The sequence below is a fragment of the Acinonyx jubatus genome, chromosome E1 (assembly GCF_027475565.1).
Source record: "Acinonyx jubatus isolate Ajub_Pintada_27869175 chromosome E1, VMU_Ajub_asm_v1.0, whole genome shotgun sequence".
Classification (NCBI taxonomy): Eukaryota; Metazoa; Chordata; class Mammalia; order Carnivora; family Felidae; genus Acinonyx; species Acinonyx jubatus.
Window position 1 is genome coordinate 20,488,347 of NC_069397.1, and position 13,648 is coordinate 20,501,994.

The window sequence follows — 13,648 nt, forward strand, 5'->3', positions numbered from 1 at the left end:
TGACTGTCATTCTCCATGGATCTTCTCTCTTGAGTCTGTCAGTCTCTCCAGCGAGGGATTATAGTCCCAGACTTCTGTTTGGGGGGTGGTGGGATAGATTAGCGTGGCTGGTTGGGGGGGGTCTCACTACTCAGTAGGCAGAACTTCACCTCATCTCCCTGGTTTCTGTAGGGTACTTTACCCATGTCTCAGCTTTGCCTGGTTTCCCCACGCCCGGCACCAGACTGTGTCATCTCGTCCTGTGCTGGGGTGGGGAGAGGCACTTGGCTAGCTGCTCTGGACCATGGGCAAATATCTGAGAGACTTAACAGCTCCTTTTAAGACTTTTAACTAATCCTCCTCGTCTTAGCTCCACCTCTCATCGCTGTCTTCAGCAGGGTCCGATGCCTCCCACTCCTGACCCTTCCTGGCTGTCCCGTGGTGACAGCTGTGTGGCTTTGGTCGGCTTCTCGGTGCAGACCCTTATCTCTCAGCCTTGTCTGTCACATGCCAAGTTAATCAGCATCCGCCTTCCATCTTCCAAAAACTTGCTGACGTTGACCGGTGTCTTGTCTCCCATCCTCTCTGTCATTGTGGGTTTATACTTAACAACAACAACAAAAAAAATCCATGATTCTCATTTAGGAGGAGTGTGTGGAGGGAGCCTCCAAAAACACTTATGTTCCGCCCACCATGTTCGACCAGGAATCCAGACTGTCAGCTTCTCCGAGGTTCCAGAGCTCAGCCGACATACCAGGAGCTCTTTTCACCATCAGGGAGAAGGGAGAGAGATGTTTGGTGCTGGTCTTTGGGATGTACACAGTCGCAGAACCAACAGAGGCCATTTTTCATCCATCTTCCATCGAATGCTTTTCAAACTGGGTTCCTTGGAGTCCTAGGGTTCCTCAGGAATGGCCATAGTAAGCATGGGACAATCACACTGAGGTCCCCATTTCCAGGGGAACCAGAGCTGCCCTACCTTTATCTGTTTCACATACTGGTGCTGTGCTAAAGCTTTTGTTCAATTCAAGGATTCTGCTATTGGAAAAAAAAAGGGGGAGGGAATAGAAAAGAAGTTTAACAGACCCATCATTACACGCCATTCCCTCTTCAGAGATGTCGCCTGAACCGTTTTTCTTTCTCCCCCCTGAGCTGTTTTCATAGCAGTGCTTTTTGCAATCACATTTTTAACATTAAAGGCATGTCGTGAAAAGAGAATTGCTTTTCGGTTCATACGTGGGTTTTTAGCTTGGTTCAGCCACTTAATGAGATGTGTGTTCCTGGGAAGCTTGCTCAACCCCTCTGAGCCCCAGTGTCTTTATCTTTCAATGGGGATTGTAACACCTTGTTGGTAGGGTGGCTGAAAGCATTTGTGGGATAGAATGTTCATGGCCCATAGCAGCCACTCATTAATGCCAGTTTCTCTCTCGCCCCGGTTCCGTCGGTGTGCACAGTTATAGCATTTTTCCCCCCTCTCTCAGCAAATATATTAACAAATATTTATTGCCCTGGTAGACATCAGTGAGCCGGACAGTCCCAGACCCCTGACCTCTTGGACCATATGTTTTAGGGAAAGCGATACACAAGAAAAAAAAAATCACATGGCGTATTTGAGGTGACACATGTCATAGAGAAAAGGACAAGCAGAGCAGATAAAGAGGGGTGACAAGGGGGGCGAGTTGGCGGGGTAGCCCTCATTGAGAGGGTGATATCTGAGCAAAGACGTGGCAGGGGTGAGGCAAGTAGCAATGTGGGTCTGAGCAAAGAGAATTCTATGCAGAGGGAGAGGAGAATGCAGATGCCCTCAAGTAAGAGTGCTCCTGGAGTGTTCAAGGTGTCCTGGGGAAGCCAGTGTGGCCAGAGCCAAGGGACAAAGGGGACAGAGGAGGACAGATGAGGCTGGTGGTAGATAATAAGGAACCAGATATTTACCTCTATTAGGGCATAGACCCTCAAAATAATTCCTTTGCTCAAAAATATAATATCAGGTTCTTTCTTCTACCATGCTAGGATTGGGGGAAATCAAGTCAGATTATAGTCAATAAAAAGTGTATTTTGTAGGGGGTGAATGAACACTAGAAAGTGATGAGAAAGGGAGGGGCCCTATGTGGGGTCCTTCTAACTTTTGGGCGTAGCTGTCTAGAACCTGAGTTCATTTGAGAACTCCCTGTACACGGATTCTGGTTTCCTCAGAGATAACCCATCCCCAACCCTTGCCATAGCCCTCCCTCCCCCAGCATGGCCATTCACAGGACTATCTCTTGGGAACTCCTTCCCTGGCTGCCATCCGCCCAGCTTTCTTGGGGCTCTTGGGCCCTTCTGTTAACTCCCTCTCCTGGCCACTGCTGATTGGTCCAGGCATGGGCACCCAAATGACCAATGGGTCAATGATTCCCTTCCTTGTTTTGTTTTTTGTTTTTGTTTTTTTTTAATAGGACCCTGGGGAGAGACTCAGAACGGTCTCATGCTGGTGATAGGATGTGTCAAATATAAAACTATCAGCAGGCATGGGTGAAAAAAAATATATTGTGTGGAAAAGACCTGTCTGTAGTGAGAGAGAATAAAGCAACTCAGAAAGAAGAGAGGTGAGAGAAGGAGACACTGGAGGGGGGCCCTAGCTCTTGATTCCAGTTGTTTCTGACGCTGCATTCTTGCTCTCCTGCTGTTTGGTTGTTGAAGCTTGCCTTGGATTCTGGGGGCAATACAATTCCTTTTATGCCTAAGCTTGTTTGAATTTGGTTTCTCTCATGTGCAACCTAGATAACCCACTGCCTATTTCTTTTATCTTTGAAGTTACTCAGAGGCGTCTACACCAAGTTTCATTTTTAACAACCTCCCACCTGCCTTCAATTTAATTTCCTTTAGAAAATGCTGGCCATGAAATCTGCACTTCTACGGTCTAGGACAGTTTTTCTGTCCCTTTTCTATTTTGTGAGTTCCTCCATGAAAAAGGTTTCCATGGTCAAAGGCATTTGGGAAATAAATGCTGTGTACAATATTACTTTCTTGGAGATTCATGATGTAGTATATTAAAGAATTTCTGCAACGAATAAATGCATTTCACTTCATGTAAGCAGGGTGCCCAGATCCTTGTTTTTCTGTGACATGTAATATCTCCAATCCTGACATTCCAGAGGGTCCATGTGTGATGGATCTTCTTTTCTTTTCTTTTCTTTTCTTTTCTTTTCTTTTCTTTTCTTTTCTTTTCTTTTCTTTCCTTCTTTCCTTCTTTCCTATAAAAATGTTTATTTTTGATAGAGAAAGAGCACGAGTGGTGGATGGGCAGAGAGAGAGGGGGGACAGAGGATCCGCAGCAGGCTCTGTGCTGACAGCAGTGAGGTTGATGCGGGGCTCAAACCCATGAATCGTGAGATCATGACCTGAGCTGAAGTCAGACAGCCAACCGACTGAGCCACCTAGGTGCTCCAAGCCTGCCTGCTTTAAAGTGGCATATTCCCAGGGTGCCCTGCAGAAAAATGTTTGGCCAAGAGGGCATCCTGGTGTGGGGGCATTATAAGCCTGGAGGAAAGGGCACTTTTGATAATTTTCATAGTCATCTCTATTCGCTAAGCATGAGCGCATAAGGCTGGGTCCTCTCTAAGAGGGTGCCTTTTTCAAATTCAGTCAGGCACCAAAGGGCCTTCCAGTCAGCCAGAATTATACCCAGAAGAATGGTTCCCTCACTGCTTCCTTAAATTTCTTTTTAAAAAAAATTTTATTATTCACTCTTGAGAGAGAAAGAGAGAGAGAAAGTGAGAGAGAGAGAGAAAGAGAGAGAGCGAGCAGGGGAGGGACAGAGAGAATCCCAGGCAGGCTCCATGCTATCAGTGCAAAGCCTGACTCGGGGCTGCAACTCACAAACTGTGAGATCACGACCTGAACTGAAATCAGGAGGCGGACACTTAACCGACTGAGCCGTCCAGGCGCCCCTACTTCCTTAAATTTCCGAGAGATGAAGCTGTCCACGTGGCAAGGCAAGGGTGTGGCAGAGGCTCTGCTTTGAGCAGATGAGACTCCCAGATGTTGAGTTGCTTCAGGACCCACCCACGTTATAGGGTTGGCGGGACTATTTGGAAGAGGCTCTGGTTCTGGGACGGTTTGGCAGTCCCCCCATGGTCATCATTATCACCCTTCTACTGTCTACAGTTTGCGGAAAGCTCTCATGTGCTTCCTTCAGCCATCCTGTGAAGTCCATGGGTTTATCTGTGTTATCGATCTCTATTTTACCAATGAGGAAACTGAGGCCCATTCACTCGTCTTCAGTCACACAGCTAGTAAAGAAAGGAAGAGCTGGGGATTTGGTCTCTCTAGCATCGCTTTCCTGTCCCACTACACTGCCTGTCATCAAGTTGTCTGCGGCTGCTCCCTCAACAGCCATATTTCAGTTCCTTTCTTCTCCATCCTCATTCAATATCTTTGATAAAGACTTGGGAATTAAGAGGAGGTAGGAATGCCAAGGAAGCCAGATGGCATCTATGGGGCCACAGGGCTTGGGGGCGTCTAGCAGGCAGCCTCCCTCCTGAGGGCCATGGTGGGACTAGGCCTGCCCACATTCCTTTGGAGCAAAGACCAGGCAGCAAGGTGTGGCCATGCCTCCTCAGGTGGCCCCATGGACAAGCATCCCTCACCTGCCAGAGTCCATCCCTCATCCTTCAGCAGGTGTGTACCCTCACTCCTAATTCCATGAGACTCACTCCTCACCAGCCCAGGAAACAAGTGGCTTTGAGGCAACCAGAGTCTCCAACAGGTGCTCATTGCTCAGTGACTTCTCAGCCCGAAACGAGGAAGCCTGGATGTAAGGATTCAGGCCACCGGTTCCTCATTCCCATGAGCCACATTTCAAGTGTTCAGTTGTGCCTACGGCATTGGACAGTGCAGCTAGAGGGCATTTCCACCGCTGCAGAAAATTCTTTGGGACAGCACCGATCAGTCTCTCCTCTGACCGGTTTCTGCCAGCCCTTGCCCTTGCTCTAACGCCCTCCTTCTTCATGAGCCTCCTTCCCCAGCCTCAGAGGCAGTTGTTTAAGTGAGAAGTGCCGGTGGATCACTAAGAGATAGCTCAAGCTGCCGGCAGGAGTGAGGCTGTCCTCTTGTGCATTCTGTGTGCCAGGGTGGCTGCTCAATGAGAGGATAAGCCCCTGAAAGGCAGGGCATCTGGTGTCTTGTGTATCCCCGACCATGCCTTGCACGGTGTTAGGCACACAGCAGGTCCTCGATCACGTTTATGGTCCACCGGGGCTAACTGGTGGTCAAGGGGCTTGGGTCAGCGCAGCACTGGCCGGGCCGTGAATTTACTGCATGATGTCCAGTACATCCATCACTTTCTGCCAGGCCTCAGTTCTCCCTCCACCAAGGCACAAGGGGATTGGCTGGAATAGATGATCTCAGAGCTTTCCTGCTCTTTCCATCCATGGCTTCGGGAGACAGAGCACAGATTCCCTGGGGTAGGACCTCCCTGTGATTGGAGCACATTTTATCAGCAGCCAGTGCTCAGACCCAAGGCCAGACCCCACGGGGGGCTGTGTTGTGTGAAGATGTCTGTGACAGGTGCCTGGCATTGTGAGTGTGTGTGCATGTGTGTGTATGCCTATGTGTATACATTTGCTTTTGCTCCCAAACCAAGGTAACGGGGCAGGAAATCCAACATTATTGTGCAAAGGCATAACTAACCTCTAGTCAGGCTGTGGGCGTGACGTCTCCAGGACTCATTTTTATTGCCCCCTTTCCCTCCTTTTCGACACGTGGCTCGATAAACAAATACGTCCTGGTGTCTGCAAGGCAGAACCTCTTCCTGGGGATCAAGACCCAGCTCCTAGGGCTCAGGGTTGTCTACAGATCCCCATGGTCACAGGACACAGGCTGGTCTCAGGGATGTTCTGGAAAGCCAAGCTCTGCCGGTCAGCTCCCAGGGATGCCAGAGCTCGGCACGAACGCAGACCTCCCTTTGTTTGCTGGAGGGCAGGGGTACTGAGTTTAGAAAAATGGATGGGTTCAAGTAAGCATCTCTTCGGCAAGCAGCAGATGGCCTGGAGCCTGAGGTGAGCCACCAGAAGGCACTGCTGGGGTGACGTATGTGGGGGTCATTTTGCTTCTCAGTTGCTAGTGCGGGAGGGCCAGGGCCAACCACACTGTGAAGGAAGTGGCTGTGCTCACCTCTCCCCACAGGGCGTTTGGGCCATAGACATGGGAGGCAGAGAGTAGGGGTGGGGGCAGCTCGGAGTCTGCGGTGGGTCCTCCCCAGGGTAGGAAGCCCTGGCTGCCCTCAGAGGCCCAGAAGGCCCCAGGCACGGTGAGGGCCGGACCTCGGGATGGGGGGCCCAGGCTTTCGGAATCATGGGGTGAGGGTGGCAAGAGGTGGGGGCTGGGCTGCTTGGCCTCCACCCACCTCAGCTCCAATCTGAGGGCCCAGGGCTTCCTTCCTGCTGGAATATTCTCTCTCTTCCTCCCTTCTATGGAGCCCTTCTCCAGGCCCATCCTTGACCCCTGCCCGCTCCTCCTTGTTACGCCCCGAACACAGCATTACTCTTATTTTGGGCCTAGTTTGCAGCCATGTCCCACTCATGGGCACCTCTTCACTCTCTTCATCTGGGAGAGTTCTAGAAGCTGCCGGTGTCCTTAGACTTACTGGCTGCATCACACCAGTCTCTGCTTCTCTCACCTTCTTCTCTGTCTGACCTTCCTGTGCCACTCTTGTGAGGACCCACCTGTATAATTCAGAGTAATCCCAAGACTCTGTTCAAATATATAATTTTTTTAATGTTTATTTGTTTCTGAGAGACAGAGAGACAGAGCACGAGCCAGGGAAGGAGGGGCAGAGAGAGAGGGAGATGCAAAATCTGAGGCAGGCTCCAGGCTCTGAGCCATCAGCACAGAGCCCCATGCGGGGTTCGAACTCACGAACTGCAAGATCATGACCTGAGCCAAAGTCAGACACTCAACTGACAGAGACACCCATGTGCCCCCAAGACTCTGTACAAATGCCCAGGGGAATATGATGCTTTCCCTGAACATCCTCCCCTCAGGGGGAGGATGCTGTCTATGTGGCATGGGTACACTCGTGTCACATTGGACTGTAATTGTGTGTCTCCTCCTCAAGGTTGTGTGACCAAGGATCTGGTCTTTTTTTACCTTAATGTCCTTCGTGCAAAGCCCGACACCGTATACGTGGCTAATGAACAGTTTGCCGAATACATAAATGAATAAACGTGTACATGAAATAGCTCTGGGGCCTGTACACATGCCCACCCCCCCCCACCAAGGGGCTCATGCAAGCATGGTGTCAGGCCCCTGAGTCCATGCCCTTTGGCTTTCCGACCCTACAAGCTCGTCCACCTTCCCCCAGTGGGAGGACCCTGCTCTCCTTTCTGCTGGGCCTCCCAGCTGGGTTGGGATAGTCAAGATGGCTGGAAGAGGAAGATGGCTGACCCATGTGTTCATGTCTTCCTCTTCCGTGAAATCAAGCCACCTGCCTGCCCAATCATACCTTCCTCCATGCCTCCTTCCCAACACCTGCCTCAGCCTCCCTGCCTTCCTTTTCCAGTGTTCCTGTCATCTGCCCCTCCCCCACCTACTGAAATCTGAGGAAACCCAGAGCATCACAGTCCATGCAGGGACATCTTTACCCTTCGCTAGTATGTTGTCACCCCCCCGCTCCCCGATAGACAGTAGTCCCTCAAGATAGCCCACCTGAAGCAAACCAGTCTTTCAGAGTCCTGCACCCCTCCACCATCACCCACAGCCCGAGTCCCTGTGCCCAGCTCACCTGTCTCTCCCCAGATGGGCAGGTACTCATCTTGCTGAATGTCCAGCATGATCTCCAGCCCGTTGCCTGTCCCGCCCTTGACCGTGGTGAGCAGAGGTTTGCCATCCTCGCCTGAGTTAAACATGTAACACTTCCCATATTTTGTAAACACCTGGGGGAGAGATGAAAGGGAGAGAAGCACGTGAGTGACTTCAGACTAGAGATGGGTGAGACCCGAGAAGTGCAACATCAGGCCAGAGTCCCCACAGCCCGTCATGGTCAAGCCCTCTTGGGGACCGATGATTCCTCACTGTGGCTAATGGTCTGACTTTTGCCAAGTGGGATTCTGGCATCCAAGAACAAATCCAAGAACAAATCTGGATACCCTTTGATGTTTGTTGCCATGGGATCTTGTCTCTTCTCCCTCTGGGCACTACTCCCCCCGGGACACCGGATGGTCCTGTCCACTTCCAAATGTTGAATATCTATAAGCCAATCTGCATCTCCAGCCCCAAGCTCTCTCCTGGGCTCCACACACACTGGCCCCACTGCCCGAGGAGCATGACTTCCGGGGGACCCATGGCCCTCTGACACTCCGAGAGTCCCAGGGGAACAAACTTCCTCAGGTTCTCTGCCCCACCAGATGGGTCCCCTGCCCTCATGTCCCAGGGAATAGCATCGCCAGGTGCCGAGAGGCTCAACCCAGACCCTCAGGGTGGCTGTCCACTCTTCCTCTTCTTCACCCCCATGTCCAGTTAGCCAGCAGGGCCTGGGCAAGGCTGTCTCTACGTCCAGCTTACACTTTGCCTTTTCCCTACTGCATTGCCATAACTTAGGACCCAGCCATTGTTTGCTTGGGCTGCTGCCATTTCTTAGTTGGGCCCCTGGATTCCAGACCACCTTCTCCAGTCCATTCTCCAAGTTCACTGTGACTCATTCTTTCTGAAATGCAAGCCTCATCTTGTTAATCCTAGGCTTACAATCCATCGGGGCTCCCCAGCTCCCATAGGCTGAAAGCCAGGCCCTCCATACCCAGCCTTCTGTGATGCCCTCTGCCTACCCCATCCTACAGCTTCCCATCTGTGTCCATGGAAATCCATGAGCAGGGAAGCTCCGTGCATTTGGGGACTACACCTGCTTGTTAGCTGAGGTGTCTATCTCCAGTGCTTAGTACGGCACCTCGCATGGGGGGTGTTCCAGATATATATGAATGAATGAATGAATGAGTGAGTGAGTGAGTGAGTGGGTGGATGGAGCCAGATCAGATGACTTACAGCACCACTGGATGTGCCCTGCTGGTTCCTACACTGGTGGCTTTCTATTTGCTGCTTCTGCTGCCTGTAACTCCTCTCACCCCTCTTCCTGCCTGGATAGCCTCTAACAGTTGTCCAAGACTGGATTGATGTGTCTCCTCCTCCAGAAGCCTTTCTGAGCCCCTGGACCAAGTTGGGCTACTCCCCTTTTCACTGTTCCCCTCGCTCCTTCACCACGGCAGCTTATCACATGCCCCAAATAGTGGGTCTTATATCTCTTCTGAACTTGACTCTGCCATTCACTTCTGAATCCAAGGGCTTAACAAATTGTCTGGCACACAGTAGGTGTTTGTACCGCTTTGGCTTGACGGATTACATGATTACAAAGACGTGGTGTGATGGTGTGGGAAAGGCCCGGGGCAAGGGATGCAGAGATCTTTGTCCAAGTTTGATGTTGCCACTTATTAGTCATGTGACTATGGGTGAACCAAGTAAACCCTCCAAGCCTCAACTTCTCCATCTATAGAATGGGATTATTAGTCATGTGACTATGGGTGAACCAAGTAAGCCCTCCAGGCCTCAACTTCTCCATCTATTAGAATGGGATTATTAGTCATGTGACTATGGGTGAACCAAGTAAGCCCTCCAGGCCTCAATTTCTCCATCTATAGAATGGGATTATTAGTCATGTGACTATGGGTGAACCAAGTAAGCCCTCCAGGCCTCAACTTCTCCATCTATAGAATGGGATTATTAGTCATGTGACTATGGGTGAACCAAGTAAGCCCTCCAGGCCTCAACTTCTCCATCTATAAAATGGTAGTGCTTGTCCTTTCTTTAGCTACCCCTCAAGGTTCCTGAGAGGATCAGCCGAGGTAATACATGCAAACGTGCTTTGAAAACTCTTTCTACAAATGCTTTCTACAAATGCTATGGGTTATTATGCTTACATAACTGCTTTGGAACCTCGAGCTGAAGCCAAATTATATCTGGCAAAACTGGCTGGAAGGGAGCCAGGCCAACTGCACTGGGTCTCTGCAGCCACTGAGGTTTGGGCCCAGGCCCCTCCTTGGCCATGCTCCACTGCACTGTCCCCTCCTGCAGCATGGAGGCCAAGAGGCAGCTCTTTGGTTTCCCATCCTTCAGTGGGGGACAGGTAAATAGCAGGGGTGGGTGCTGGAAGCTGCCTTTCTCATGCAGATCTTGAAGGCCTGATGAAAGCAAGGAAGAGAGGCCTCTACAGTGTGCCGGACACACTGTTAGTCACTCATCTGGGTTATCTCATTTAACTCTTGAAGCCATGACTCTGTGGGTATTGCTGCTCCCATTGTGCAGAGGAGGATACCAAGGCCCAGGGATGTTAAGTGACTCATCTAAGTCACACAGCAAATAAATAGCGACGCTGAGACACAAACCCATGAGTGTCTAAACACATGCTCTTTCTGGATGTGCTCTCCTGGGTCTTGGTCCCTGGGACCTTTCTGAGCCATATACTGTTTTTCTGTGCCTTGCTTTTTCCATCAGCCAGTCAATAGTCACATGCATGCGCTCCTACTATGTGCAAGAATTAGGAGGATTGCCGAGAAGTACAAGCCCGGCTTCCAGAGACCACATTTTCGTCACCATCCAAAATGTCTCTGAGTCCCTGACTAGCTGCACTATTTCAGGACAGCCAAACCCTTCTGCTTCATGGTGGGGGAGAACAGCTGGAACTGGATTTTTCAAAAAAAAAAAAATAAACCCTGAGCTTTATCATGTAGAGCAACTGCACTTGGCTAACGGATCTGTCCCCTGGAGACATGTTCTCGGGGACCACTGCAATGAACGGATGAGAGAATTTTATAGTTGGTGCATCTTTTGCAAGGGGTTGAACACATCTGGAGTGACTTCTGGGTGCTCTAATAGAGTTTTTCTCTGTAGATCCACTAAATATGCTTGTTGCTTCCAAAATTAATTATACTATTAATTGCCTATCTATCTGAGGAGATTTGTAAGGAAAAGTACATTTCATCTTCGCACCAAATTACTGCAAATTCCAACCACCCCACCCCCCACCCCACCTCCACTTGGAACTTGGACTCCAGAATACTGGGCTGAGGTTAGAATGTGATGCCTCCTCCTAGAGTCGACGGTGATCCCAGCCCAGTGTCTGAGATCCCAGATGCGCTGGGTGGGGGCTGTTGATAAAGGGCATGGACCCTCCGTGAGCTCCCGAGGGTGATGACAAGGCACGAGAACTCCGAGGGGCCTTACAGACCATCTCGCCCACCCAACTTACTTCACAGGGGAGGAGACGCAGACCTGGGAGAGAGGGAGCAATTTGCCTGAGGCTGCGCAGTGAGGCCGCGTCTGTTTGGGACCAGACTCCTGGTTCAGTCTGCACTTCCTTTACTCCAGTCTCCCTCAGCTTCTCCACTTACAACAGGAGAGGGAGGCTCTAAGGGATTGCTACCTTCAGCTGATCATTGACAAGAGTGCCTGATCTGCGGCAGGCACTGGGCTGGCACCATGGAAGCCTCATGCATTAAAGTCTTCCCATGTAGAGGAGGGAGCAGACAGATCTTTGTGATAAAGACTCACTCCCCATCCGTGGCTGTCCCCTTGCTGGGCCTGGTACTCGTCCTAGGCCCAGGTGGTGGCTCCTGCAGGGAAGTGTGGTCAGCGTGGTGGTGACCAGAGAGGCAGGACGCTGGTGGGTGACCACTCCATGCCTGAGAGATGGCCAGGTTCTTTCTCAAGTCAGGATCACCATAAAGAGGCCTGGGGCACCTGGGCGGCTCAGTTGGTTAAGCATCTGACTTCGGCTAAGGTCTATTCTCAGTTTGTGGGTTTGAGCCCTGCATAGGCCTCTGTGCTGACAGTTCAGAGCCTGCTTGGGATCGTCTCTTTCTCCCTCTCTCTCTGCCCTTCTGCTGCCCTCTCTCTCTCTCTCTAAAAAGTAAATAAATAAACCTAAAGAAAAAAAAGAGGCCTAACCCCCTTCTGCATCTTCCTGGTGCACTTAGGATAAGTCCCCAAATCGTCACGGGGCCCTGTATGGTTCAGCCCCGTCTCTTGTCCTCCCTTCTCTCACGTGCTTCGAGCACACCGGCCTCTTTAGTTCCTGGAACGTACAATAAGCTCTTCCCCCTGTAGGCCCCTTCCACAGGCTGTTTCCTCCACCTACCATGTTCTTCGAATACCCTCCGTCTACCTTCCTGTGATTGCTTCCCCAGAGGCCTCGCTTGACCACCCACCACCCCTGCTCCCGGCTTCCATTTCAGTTGGGACATCCTATCTTCCGACCTCATACCTCCTGTTTTTTCCTTTACAGTGCGTATCAGAGTATGTAACTAGATGGTTGTTCACGTGATTGTCTGTTGGGCACATCTTCCGCCAGACTGTAAGCTCTCAGAGGGCAGGGACTGGGTCTGTTTGGATGAACGAATGAAGGGGCTAAGGTACTACCAACCCATATCCCCTTGCCCTCCCCTGGGAGGTGGCCTTCGGGGCTGGCCAGCCTTGCTGATTCTGGCTAGAGCTGGGCCTGACCGTGTATCCCCCCCTCCCTCCCCTCCCTTTGCCTGCTGAGGCCGTCTCAGCTTCCCACTTAATTGTACCTAAGCAGTTTTGCTTGCTGCTGCATGAAAGTATTAGAGGAAATAATCCTCTAGGAACTAAGACAGTCTACCTTTGTGGGGGCAGGAGAAGGGGCTCAGAGGCAGCGAGGCTCACACTGGCTGCACGCCTCTGTCAGCCTCCCTGCCTGTGCTGCCGAGGCCTCGGCTCCTGCCTGGTGTTTCTGAGAGGATTATTTTCCTCTCTGCTCCACATCAAAGGCCTCAGAGCTATTTACACACCACACAATTTTTGCTACAAACTTGGGACAAGATGCTGCTCTCCTTCCCCCTTTCGGGGCATAACGATGCGTAAGTGTAACACACGTTTCAGATTTAGGTCTTGTCGTCCCCAGCCAGAAAATATAATTTATTGAAGTCCAGACTGTCAGGCCCAGCTCGCTGCTCCTTCGTACCCGCCATTCTCCCAGGCATCCCTCTGCTCTCCGGTAAGTGAGGATGGCCCCATCGCGGATGGCCAGACTGGATCTGGTGGGTTGCTAAGAGTCTAGGATTGCACTCAGTCGGATTGGGTTGTACGAGTTAGAGGTGCACATTTCACACCTGGCTCTCTAGGAGGGAGGGGGGTTCCTGAGATAAAAATGAGCCCCGTGCCCGGCACCGTCATTGCTAACATTGGCACGGCGCATTATGGTGTAGACATGTAGCTTGTGTACAGCGTCATCTTTCTTAGTGGCCCCACGAAGGGAAGGAAACTAACAGTTCCTGAGCCTGTCCTCTGTATAGGTCCCTGCTTGGCATGTCCATAGGTATTCTCTCTTTCCTGATCATGGTCTAGCTCTCCTGATGGGGAGGCATCTTGTGATCACATCCCTATTCTATAGTTGAGGAGACTCAGGCTGCTGGGGAGGTGGGTGCTAGAGCTGGGATTCGCAGGTGAGGCTTTATCACCAAGGAAGTCAGGAGGAAGGAAGCCTGGGCTTTGGGACCAGACAGGATGCCATCAAGACAGATCCCTGTTTATTTGTCAAATCCGTGGCCCCCAACACAGCATTTTCTGTTCCCAATGCATTTCCTCATCTACGAACCTGGCAAGATAATCTCTTTTTAAAAACGTT

General features: G+C 51.0%; 1 protein-coding gene across 1 annotated transcript in view; it reads right to left on the reverse strand.

The window, feature by feature from the left end:
- The window catches only part of ASIC2 (acid sensing ion channel subunit 2), a 266,102-nt gene that overhangs the window by 78,508 nt on the left and 173,946 nt on the right, over window positions 1-13,648 (reverse strand). The window contains exon 2 of the mRNA XM_027034388.2: window positions 7,742-7,892. Coding sequence (XP_026890189.1) covers window positions 7,742-7,892 — 151 coding nt within the window. The remainder of the gene's footprint in view (window positions 1-7,741; window positions 7,893-13,648) is intronic.